This window comes from Pogona vitticeps, chromosome 3 (assembly GCF_051106095.1).
Source record: "Pogona vitticeps strain Pit_001003342236 chromosome 3, PviZW2.1, whole genome shotgun sequence".
NCBI classification, from domain to species: Eukaryota; Metazoa; Chordata; class Lepidosauria; order Squamata; family Agamidae; genus Pogona; species Pogona vitticeps.
The window spans coordinates 189,431,624-189,443,259 of NC_135785.1; the positions used below are offsets into that span (position 1 = coordinate 189,431,624).

Consider the following 11,636-nt stretch of genomic DNA (forward strand, 5'->3'; position numbering starts at 1 on the left):
TCCCTCGGCGTTAAGCTCCTCAGCCTCACCTCCTGGCTCATGCAAGTGACACGGGTAGATCTTGGTGGAAGTAGGCATTCCACCAAGTATTGAGGCCCTAAGACATTTAGGGCTTTATACGTAAGCATCAACACTTTAAAGTCGATGCGGAATTGGATGGGCAGCCAATGCAATGCGGCCAGAGTGGGTGAAATGTGTTGGTATTTTTTCACACCACTGAGAAGTCTGGCCGCGGCATTCTGCACCACCTGAAGTTTCCGCAGCAGCCTCAAAGGCAGCCCAAAATGCTGGGGCCCTCACTACCTTGGTGCATGCACTCGTAATCTCAAGATTAGACCACTGTAATGCGCTCTACAGTGGTCTAATCTTGAGATTACGAGTGCATGCACCAAGGTAGTGAGGGCCCCAACATTGAGATAGGGCCGCAGCTGGGCTATCTGCCTAAGGTGGTAGAAGGCGGTTCAGACCACCGACGCCACCTGGGATTCCATAGTGAGCGCCGGGTCCAGATGGATCCCCAAGCTGCGGACCCCATCCTTGGCAGGGAGGGTCACCCCCCCGAAGGAGAGGGAGTTTCCCAAACCCCCCACTGTGGGGACACCCACCCTTAGTACCTCCGTCTTGTCCGGGTTCAGCCTCAGCCCGTTCTCCTGCATCCATTGCAGTACGGTCCCCAGGCAGCACTGAAGGGACAGAACGGCATCTTCTGCGGTAGGTGGAAAGGCGATGTAGAGCCGAGTATCAACAGCGTACTGATGACACCAGGCTCCACACCCCAGGATGACCCCTCCCAGCGGCCTCATATAGTTGTTGAACAGCATTGGGGAGATAATCGACCCCTGTGGAACCCTACAATTGAGACTCCACGGGGCCGAGACGCTCTCCCCAAGCTGTACTCTCTGGGGGCGGTCCTCCAAGAAGGAACAGAGCCAGGCCAGTGCAAGGTCCCCGATTCCCAACTCAGAGAGCCTCCCCAGTAGGATACCGTGGTCAATGGTATCAAAGGCCGCTGAGATGTCGAGGAGGACCAGCAGGGACACTTTTCCCCTGTCGGCCTCCCTCAGTAGGTCATCGTACAGGGCGACCAATGCCGTTTCTGTACTATGGCGTGGCCTGAAGCCCGACTGAAATGGATCCAGGGCATCTGGTTCATCCAGGTGCGCCTGAAGCTGGTCGGCCACCACCCTCTCAACCACCTTGCTTAGGAAAGCAACATTGGCGACGGGCTTATAGTTGCCCATTTCGTCTGCCGCCAAGCTAGGTTTCTTCCTAATGGGCCTAATGACTGTCTCCTTGAGGGCAGATGGGAATCTGCCCTCAAGGAAAGACCTATTAATTATTACAGTGGCCCATTCCATTGTTGTAGGCCTGGCTGCTTTAATTAGCCAGGCCGGGCAAGGGTCAAGGGAGGAGGTGGTGGCACGACAGTGATCAAGCGCCCTGGACACAGTGTCAGGCGTGACAGGCTGAAAGGAATCAAAAATTACTGGGCAAGATGGAGCACTGGACATCTCAGCTCGACTCACTGTGTTCAAAAAAGGAGACAGGTCCCGGTGGATGGCCTCCACTTCAGAGTTAATCCCTGACGTAACAGACTCAAGAGTTTTCAAGTCAAGAAAAGTGACTTTTTCAGGCTTTGGGCACATTACCTGTCTACTCCCTAAATTATCCTAACAGAAGACACATCCCCAGCACAAGGTACTTTTTGCAGCCTCTAGACCAGCCATTCTCAACAGAGGCAATATGCCCCCCTGGGGAGTTCTGACACATTTGAAGGGGGCCACAGACTGGGGAAAAACATTTGCACACAACCTTATAAGGTTCATTATACAACTTATACCTGTTTAATCCCAATTTGGCCTATGCCCCCCCCCAAAAAAAGGTTGACAATGGCTGCTCTAGACTTTCTCAGGACTTCCCAACTTTCTGGTCTATCACCACAGGAAAAGGTGGTGGTAAATAGGACCTCTGTGAGATATCTGGAAAGGTATAGCAAGCCCTGCTGAGGCAGTATACAACAAGTGTACACAGGCCTGTTGCCTGAAGAAGTGGTATCCAGATATTGGACTGGTATATTTGGATCATGTGCAAGTCTCTGTGCCCACTGAAGCTACCCACTCCTGGAATATAGTTTGCTTCTGTAGTAGAATTAGGAGAGGGGGAGTAATCTTGTCCTTTGTCTTAGGCAATAAAATGTTATAGACTTGCCATGCAACGGTCCTAATATCTTGTTAGTTTGCAGATCTCAACTCCACTGTGTCCAAGCTGAAAATGTTGACAACCTGTTTGGCGATATGCATAGGAAGAAGGGGAAAGAAGCAGGCATTTTAGATTCTAGACATGATTTTACAAAATACATGATTTCACAAAATATATAATGTATGCTAGGGATTTGCATTGTGTTGGACAAAAAATGGGAGTAAAGAAGCAAACAATTGGAGTGTTGCTTGCACACTGAGAAGTTGAGCACTAGTTCATGGCACTGAGTTTCATCTCCATCATCCCAGACCAGAGCCTTTTATTTTCCCCATTTTCATGTTTTCCCTCCAACATTCAGACCCCTATAAATATATACAAATCCTTTTGAGTATCTGTAGACAAATTGGCTCAAAGCGAACTTATTGCTATTCACAAAACAAATAATTCAGATTGAATTGAAGTGGATAATATTTACACAATCCTAGTAAGTATTGCAGAGTTTTGAATTTCGGCTAAATTCCTCTAGTTGAGCAGTAGAAGTACAGGAACCGACAGAGCCAAATTTGCTTGAAGTCTCTCCAGTTATTGTCTCACCAACTAACATTTATAGTCCTAAAAACTGATTCTGAGACATTAATAAGAGGAAGAATAAAAAGTTTCATTTATGCATGGTCGAATAGATCAAAACAGAATGCTGAACAAAAGTGACTGCTTATAGGAAAAGGCGTCAACAGCCTAATTCCAGCAGACTTCTGCAGACTACTTTCAGATTGCACTAACTGCTGACTGCATAACAGTTGACTAAAAAAGGAAGCAAAGATACTCAAACAGAGAGATGTGGCTCTCTTCAAAATCAGAGGAAAGGAAGGAGCAATTGGTTACTGCTGGATTGATTGACAATCACTCCAGCCCAAAAATGGCCCCTCCCAGCCAAACCTCTTAAAGCAGAGGTCAGGGAACTTTTTTACCTTTTACCCCCCAAAAAATTTATATATGCCGACATTACCCCCTTGATTCAAAAGGAAGGAAATCATACATTATTTGAATTAAAAATATTATTAAATCTACACAGGCTGTGTACTGAACTAGCAGGATGCACCAACTTTGATAAAGATGTGCACTATTTTTGCTGGAACACATTGCACTCCAGCCATGGTGTGGTATAGGTAGTAGTAAGGTGTCCAATGTGCCTAGCAAGTTGCATTAAATTTTTGCTAGCTCACAGAGGATTTAATCATTATCAGTGGCTACCAGAGTGGTGCTGGGAATGACATGCTTGCTAGAGACAGCCAACGCAGAATTGGGGAGGGGGTTTCCCTACCACTTTAATCATTCTATGTGTGGTGTGCAAAAAGGAACAAACCAAGCTAAAGGCCATGTCACCCATCCTGGTGCCACAGCCCAATATCAAAGGACCAGTGTGCTTTATTTATCATCATCAATGGAAAACTCAGCAGTGGCCAGAGGACTCGAAAAGATCAGTCTACATCCCAATCCCAAAGAAGGGCAATGCCAAAAAATGCTCCAACTACCGAACAATTGCACTCATTTCACATGCTAGCAAGGTTATGCTCAAAATCCTCCAAGGTAGGCTTCAGCAGTATGTGGACCGAGAACTCCCAGAAGTACAAGCTGGATTTCAAAGGGGCAGAGGAACTAGAGACCAAATTGCTAACATGCGCTGGATTAAGGAAAACGCCAGAGAGTTCCAGAAAAACACCTACTTCTGCTTCATTGACTACACAAAAGCATGGCAGAAAGTGAGGACGACTTAAAGAACCTCTTGGAAGGAAAGCAATGATAAACCTAGACAGCACCTTAAAAAGCCACCCTCCCCCCCGCTCGCCTTAATTCAAGGTTTCTCTTTCTCACCTGTTCTTTTTAATAGTTTTGAGTCAGTCAGTCTCTCTCTCTCTCTCTCTCTCTCTCTCTCTCTCACACACACACACACACACACACACACACACACACACACACACACACACACACACATCTATCCATCCACCCTCCCTCCCTCCATTTCCTCCCTCCATTTTGTACATTTAAATAAGCTTGATGAAGTCCTCGGTCTCTCGCACCTTTCTTCCCTCCTTCCCTTGCTTGCTCCTTGATCCTTTCCCTCCTGCTGCTTCTTTGCAGTCATTTCCGGAGAAAGCATTCAGAAACATCACTTGAAGCTGCTGAGAGGTTCCCTGAGGAATGAATACTGCAGCACAAGGGGCAGCTTCCTCTCTCCTAAATGTTAAGAAACACTGCCACCTACTAGTGACTGAAGATGGTATTGCAGTCTATTGGCAGATCTTAAATTAATACATCTAGGTTTCCAAAACCAAATTAAGACTGAGTGGCAAGCTCCAAAGTATTCTTACTCCTCCTCCACTCTTCAGGTGAGCAGGTTTCCCAGTTTTGGTGATATGGTAGAGATAGACATAAACATTTGTACGGTTATAGCTAGCTCACTATAGAGAGACTCCTCGCACCAGTTTCTGAATGTTTGTCCTCCTCACCTCTGCCAGGCACAGAAAAAATTAACAGACCTGGTAATGTATATGTTATCAGTGTTCTATGGAACCATATATATATGAAATAAAGGTTACTTGCCTTTGCAAACTTTGAATCTAAATTTAGAAAGGATGGAGACAGTGAAAGAGACAACTCAGAAGAATAGGATGGGAAGAGTCCAGAATAAAAACACTGAATGTGGACAAAAAATCATCAAATTTATTTCAACTTGGAATTGAGACTAAAACCTTAAACTTGTATATGGATAGAAGAGGTTGCCATTGAAAATTAAAACCTATGACTGATGGAGGTCCATGTGATCAGAGACATAAAGACCTTGATGCAAGCAGCCAAGAGTAAAAGAAGTCTTCAGAACAATGGATTCAATGGTCCAGTTTGATCTTTATGAATGTGAAATTAGACCTTTCAAAGGAGCATCTGGAGTTTGCAGCGATTGTTTTTTAAATACTGGAAGCAGGTTTTTGTATTATTCTAGATGGTTTTTCAGATTTAGCTTATTTCATGAACCATCACAGTTCCAGGAGAGTCAGGCTGATGGTTGCCTAGCTACAGGGGTTTATTGCCCCATTGGCACAGGGACGGTTTAGGGTAAATACAAACCTATTGTGATGTCACAGATGTTGCCACAAGGATAATCTTCTTGTCTTGAATGACATCACTGGGAATAACCTCATTGTGCTGAGACAAGCAGTCAGTCAGACCAAGGCGTCACCTGGTCCAGGTGAGTCTCCCTGAGAGGCCACAAGAAGAGGTCTACAAAGCACAGCCAGCCCTACCATCAAGCCGAGTGAGGACGCTGCCTCTGGTAACAGGGACCAGGTTCATGAAAGGGCAGCATAATGTTAGTTATTCAATTGGTTGTTGGGAGGAGGGGCCTGTGGGACTTTCTGTTTCGCCTAGCAAAGTGACTGCGAGCAGAGCAGGCAGTGCCAGGCAGCACCTAAGATAACTTGCGAAATGGTGCTTCCTGTCAGTGTACTCCAAACAGGCATCCACTCTTCCTTCTCTTTGTGAGAGTCCAAGGCATTCCTGATAGTCTTCAAGCACCTTAATAGTTTGTTTCATTTTTGCCTGAATCTTCTAGTAATCTGCCTTCTGATAGATACATATTGTGCCCATGGGGAATGGAATGCTACTGTTTTTTACTTTCCCTTTGTTCAGCAGGTAGCTTCTTCTCCACAGTTTAACATGAATTCCACTTGCCTTTATTGGTGTTGCTCCTCAGTCAGCTTCTGAAGAGCCTAGAAGACTAGGGCCGTCGGTTGCTGACAATTTGAGTGTGGAATGTGCTGTGTGCCCTTTCAGGTACCTTGCTCTGCTTCAGGCTGCTTCCTCATTTCCCTTTGTTGGTGAAGTCATCTTTCTGCAGAAGTATCCAATGCTCACTGCCATGTCTGGCCTTGGAAGAGTGCTTAAGTCTGGAAGCTTTCATATTTCTTTGCTACATTTTCTGTTGTCTGGCCATGACCGATTGTGGAGATCCGCTTTAAGGGATCCTATTTCCATTGTTGGAGTTGCCTCTGTTAGGCTAGGCTTTCAGGGAGCTCTTCAATGTTTTGCTTCTGCTTTCATGACAACGATTCATCATTCTTCCCATTCATTCTGAATGCCAAGGCAAAAAGTGACACTTCACAGGCACTTGATTTCTCCTGCTCCCTTCGGGCGGTTTCCCAGTTCTTTGCAGTCCAATGCATTTTTAAAATTAAGTCATATAGTATTGGACTTAGAATGCAGGTCTACCTGTTGTTCCTGAGCCTGCTGTAGAGGCACGTCTTTGCTTTGCCTTGTTCAAAGCTTTTTCTTCAAAACATCTGGTTCAGCTTTTTCTTCACGGTGGTTGCAGTTGCTTTTAATCCATGGCTTGGCGTTTTTTCTTCTTCCACATTTTGCCTCTTAGCTTCTTCTTTTCAGGTCCCATATTTTAAATCCAGGTAGTTGCTGCCTCCTCCTATCTTCTTGTATCTCACTATGCAGAAACCTATTTCCAAGGGCTGTACCTGCTTTTGGTAAGGGGAAAACATTTTGGGACGATACATGGAAAACTCTACGCGGTCCCAGTCAATTGATCCTAAAAAGAGGGGAAGGGGAGAAACAAACCTCAAAAGGGCTTTCAGAAGGGTGGTGTATCCGGTTTCTTTAAAAAGAGCAGGAACAAAGCGTGCCTGCCCTCCATTGTCTTTCTGAAGTGGAGAAAGTTTGGGCCCACTGGAAATGACATTTGTATATGATCTCTTTGTTCCAAAATTGAAAATAGTATCTGGGCTTCGAAGGCTTGAATCTATGACTACAGAATGAGACCTAAGAATTTTAGACACCGCTAGATGACCCAAAGAGAGGGTGGCCAGCCCAGTGTCTTAAGGCACAAACCATTTATGGCAAGATCAATTAAAAATCTAATTGATCAACTCGCGGACACACCCTAAGGTCATATCGCTGCCTGCCAGTTAGAATTCCTGTGTTTCTTGGGAGAGCAGGCCAGCCCATCAGCAACAACGGACCATGGTTTGGATGGTCAGTCCTGGCCTACGGCCAGACAAAGTGTATTTCAGCAATTGCTTTCCAGGCTCCTGAACTTGATCTGCTTCTTATGAATGCCATGGGTACCCGTAGGCGATAGAGAGGTCCATTTCCTTTTCCTGCTCCACAAAGTACTTCGACCGCCCCACTGCGGTCCAGTTGGCGGCCTACTCCCTCTCCCGCTGTGCCCGATGTTTCATCATTTCCCAAATGGGTCATTGCTTTTTTGTGATAGGCTTTGAGACTTCCAGGTCAGGAGGGGGTGTTCTCCACAGGATGAAAGTGTCCCCTTTGAATATGGAAGAAGCAGGGGGCTCCGTGGGACGCCGCACAACGACCAAGGGTGTCTGGGTGTTGGTGGCCACCCTCTAGTGACTTTGCCAAAACATGGGGGGATGAGGAAGGGGAGTGCTGGTCTTCATGGAGGTGCTGGCCACCCGTCTCCACCCAGGTGCCTCGTATAGCTGGGATGGGGAGGCCTTCGGTTTGCAGGGGTGGGATAAGATTGCAGGCTCTGTAGGCTACAACTGGAATGGAGGATGCCAAAGATTTTGATGGTGGCTGTGAGGGTGGCTGAGGGCCTCACTGGGATGCTGAAATTTTGGGGATCCTTGGCAGGGAAGGCAGGGGTCTTGCCCATGTTTTTGGCAGTGGGAATGGGTATTCTGGAGTGGAGGGAGCCAGAGGGAGCTGTTTCTTCACTGACGCCAGCTGGAGTTTGCCCTTCCTCAGTGGTTAGAAGACGTTCAGGGACTCAGTCATCTGGATGGCCAGATGGCTCCAGGAAGTGGCTTAGGGGGCTCCTGAGTGGCCACTTGCTTAGGTCCCACCCCTGCTGTCACTGAGGTTGTCGTCTCCTTTTTCATGGCTTTCGATGCCTTGTTTGGGGCAAGATCTTTTCCAGACCCAGCACTCTGCATCGTGAGACAGACCTCTCAGTTTGCAGGGCTCTTTGCTGCCTTTTTTGCACCTCTGCCTCCATTTTTGCCACTGGCGAAGGAACTGCAAGGCTTCTTATGTGCCCCCAAAGCCGTTCCCTCCCCAGAAGTGGTGGGATCTGAGCTTTTCTTTGTCTTCCTCGCCTTCCTGCTTGGGTCCTCTTCACTTGCTGGGTTTTCCCCCCTCTTTGCCTTGTTATTGAGTTTAGGCTCGTCAGGTGCCTCAGATGGTTTCCCTTGAGAGGGTCTTGAGACGGGCACGTCTGTCTTGGCTTGGGGCTCCTGAGATGGGTCTCTGATGTCGCCAAAAGAGGTGGCACCTCCTCCACCTTTTTTGCCACTGACAAGAGAACTGCAAGACTTCTTATGTGTCCCCAAAGGCATTCCTTCCCCAGAAGCATTTGGAGATTTGGGGGGATCGGAGCTTTTCTTTGTTTTCCTCCCTTTCTTGCTTGGTTTCCCTTCACTTGCTGGGCTTTTCCCCCTCTTTGCCTTGGTATTGAGTTTAGGCTCGTCAGGTGCCTCAGATGGTTTCCCTTGAGAGGGTCTTGGGATGGGCACGTCTGTCTTGGCTTGGGGCTCCTGAGACTGGCCTCGACACAGGGCCGAGAAGGGGTTGCCAATAGTTCCTGGGCCTGCCCAGAGTCCCTGGGCTCTGTTGGATCCAGAGAGGGAATGATGCTGTCCGGAAGGAGGGGCTCCATGGAAGAGACAAGGTCCTCACAATCTGGGGACTCAGTGAGGAGATTCTCCAGCAGCTGGATATCATCTCTTGACTTCATAAGGAGACTTCTCTCTTGGGCAGGAGGCAGCAGCTGAGACTCCAACATTGGGTTTATTTGACCATCCCCTCCTGGAAGAGAGGGAACAAAACCAGGACCCTCAATCAGAAGGCACCGACTCTTCCCTTGATTGCCAGGACAAAGCCTGAGCAGCTGTCTGGTTCCATCCCTGAGGGTGGAGCTCCTTCACCCCCCCCCACCGATACAGTGGAGCTGCCTCCCCCCACCCACTTAACAGAAAGAGAAAAGCAGGAGTCTCCCTTTCGAACCACTTCCTTGTGTTTCTCCAGAGAAACCCTGGTACACCACCTGCCCTCTGCTGCAACCTGGGATTAGCCAGGTCTGAGGTTTGCCAGGAACATCTGCTTGCCGGCCTTGGTGGCACTTGGGAAATGCTAGTCCTTCATGTTTCCAGGGAAGGATGTGGGATGTGCTGTATGTAAGTGACTGGCTCTCTCCTTTTTGGGCTGAACGGGCAAAGCGAGAAAGTGAAGGTGGATTGGCCCACGTCTGATAAAGACTTTACAGCTCCCGGAACCCCTTGGGAAGACAGAACAAAACCAATTCACCTCTACGGGTTCCGTGTGCACTTGTTTCCCTTCTGCACACACCATGGGATCCTTCATGGAGTGTCTTGTTATTCTCCGCAGATGCTGTGGCAGAGGAAACGGAGGGGCAGGCAGAAGAGGATTGGGAGCAGATGCTGCTCCGGCTGTTGGTCTCCGCAGGCTCTCCCGGAAGGTTGGTGAGTCCTTTGGCAAGAGAGGAGGCGATTGCTCCTGAAAGAGAGAAAAGAGGATGCCTAAGCCTCTGTTCTAAGCTCGCCTGGTCCTGCCCTCTGGTAGAAGGAGGTCCCTGGGCCAATGTTGGGGGGCCTTCTCCACTGGAAGTCCCATGAAGAAGTCTGGAAGCTGGATGAGGAGCAGGCATAGCCTCCAGAAACAGTCTGCGAGAGACGCCCAGAACAGACGCCTGTGGATCTCAGCATGCATTTCTGAGTTTTGCCTGCACCCCCAATGTATGTAAGCCAGGGCCCTTGTGCAGGTCAGCCACCCAGTGCTGATCTTACCTAATGGTATTACCCAATGGTATTATAAAAGGTACAGTTTTACTCAATTTCAGAAGCAGGAAGCCTGGCTATGGTCTTTTGTTTCTCTCTTGCAGCCTCTTTGCATTCCTGCTGCTGCCTTTTTATTACCTCTTATTCTGCAACCTCTCTCAAAAAAAAACAACAACAACAACCAATGGAGAACTCTTCCCTTTCTCCAACTCAACCTGTAGCAGCACCTACATTTTGGGAGGTTTTTTAATTTTTTTTAATTTTTAAACTTTCCATTACTATATTCTCTGTGGGACCTGATTATCTGAGGTTTAATAATCTTCTGTCCCATCCCCTTTAATAAAAGAAAAAAAAAAAGGTCCCCCAGGGCATCCGTCTTGTGTGTAATTTTGAAGCTGCCTCTCCTGGGGCTGAAGCCTCCCTCCTTTATGTCCAAAGCCACCGTTGCTGGCTGTCAGTCGTTCCATCCGCTCCCCTGGCTCTTCTCCCTAGACTGATCTCCTTGTGCTCATGTGTCCCTTTAACAAGATGTGCCAGACTCTGGAGTCGGGACCTTCTTCCCACAGAGCTCTTCTGTTGAGCTCCAGCCCTCCAGGTGGGGGTGTGGGAGGGGTTTGCTTCTGAAAGCAAACACATGCCCTCAACAACTAACAGACCCGGCTAGCCCTCAATGGTGCTTGAAGCTGCCGAGTCCCGGATCAGCCTACAGAGTATTTGCACTGCCAAACCCAGCTTTTTGGGGCAACTGGTTCTGAGGGGTTGGCTTAAGTTAAGCTGCAGGGAATGGGGAACGTTTGGGACCAGGAGCGTAAGAGCAGGCTTGCTGCTGTTGCCTCGGGAACCCCGGAATTCTGAGAGTGTTTGGGTCCGAAAGGGATTCTAGAATGGAGGGCAGTTGGCTTGAGCTGGGAGGCTGAGTGTCTGTTCAGAGCCAACGCCTAAGTCCAACCGAAACAAGCAAACCAAAATAAGCCCTTGTCAATTGTCTGCCAGGTGAAGAGTCCTCCAAAGTCAAGATTATTCGGAAGGTTTGGTGCAGAGGCAAGCTCTGGCCTGACGGAGCCCCAAGCCATGGATCAGACCATTTAAAGGGGTCAGGACTCCCCTTAGTACCTTCAGAGTCCTCTTTGTCCCCTTTCCTCTCCCAGAACGAAGCTCAGGGACCTGCACAGAGCATGTAGACCTACCTGTAGGCAGCCTTGACAGGAAAGCGGTGCCTCTCCTTCCCCTCCCCCTTTTCAGAGGTGTTGCTTTCTTTCAGTCCCTTGCCCAGGGCCTTCTGGCTCAAACCCAAGTCCCATGGAGGGTCAGGTAACAGGCCTTAGGCTTGGCCCACCTAAACCCCATTAGCATGACTGGGAAGTCCCCATGTAACTGAAGTGGCTGGCTTGTGCCTTGTGCCTGTGCAGCTGTAAAGTCCTTTCCCTTCCTACCAATTCATTCCCCTGTGTTTCCATCTCCACTTTCATGTGTTCTACCTAGTCTAATCTAATCTAAGGCCCTTTGCTTTTTCCAGCTAAGCATCCATAGCTTCATGGTTGGCTCTTCTGGGAGCGTCTTGGGAAAACCAAGAAAAGAAAAGAAAAGGTCAATTTGAACCTTGAAATGACATCATGA

At 48.2% G+C, this 11,636-nt stretch overlaps 1 protein-coding gene across 5 annotated transcripts in view; it reads right to left on the reverse strand.

The window, feature by feature from the left end:
* The window catches only part of LOC140705709 (uncharacterized), a 55,343-nt gene that overhangs the window by 14,799 nt on the left and 28,908 nt on the right, over positions 1-11,636 (reverse strand). For 2 of the 5 annotated variants that reach the window (XM_078390458.1, XM_078390457.1), the window contains 2 exons: positions 9,571-9,738; positions 5,323-9,030 (listed from right to left, as the gene is read on the reverse strand). In XM_078390458.1, the coding sequence (XP_078246584.1) occupies positions 8,102-9,007 (906 nt within the window). In that variant the 5' untranslated portion in view covers positions 9,008-9,030; positions 9,571-9,738 and the 3' untranslated portion in view covers positions 5,323-8,101. Of the gene's footprint in view, positions 1-4,097; positions 9,031-9,570; positions 11,628-11,636 lie in introns of those variants that run through there. The other 3 variants (XM_078390456.1, XM_072994272.2, XR_013543566.1) reach the window with 3 other exon arrangements.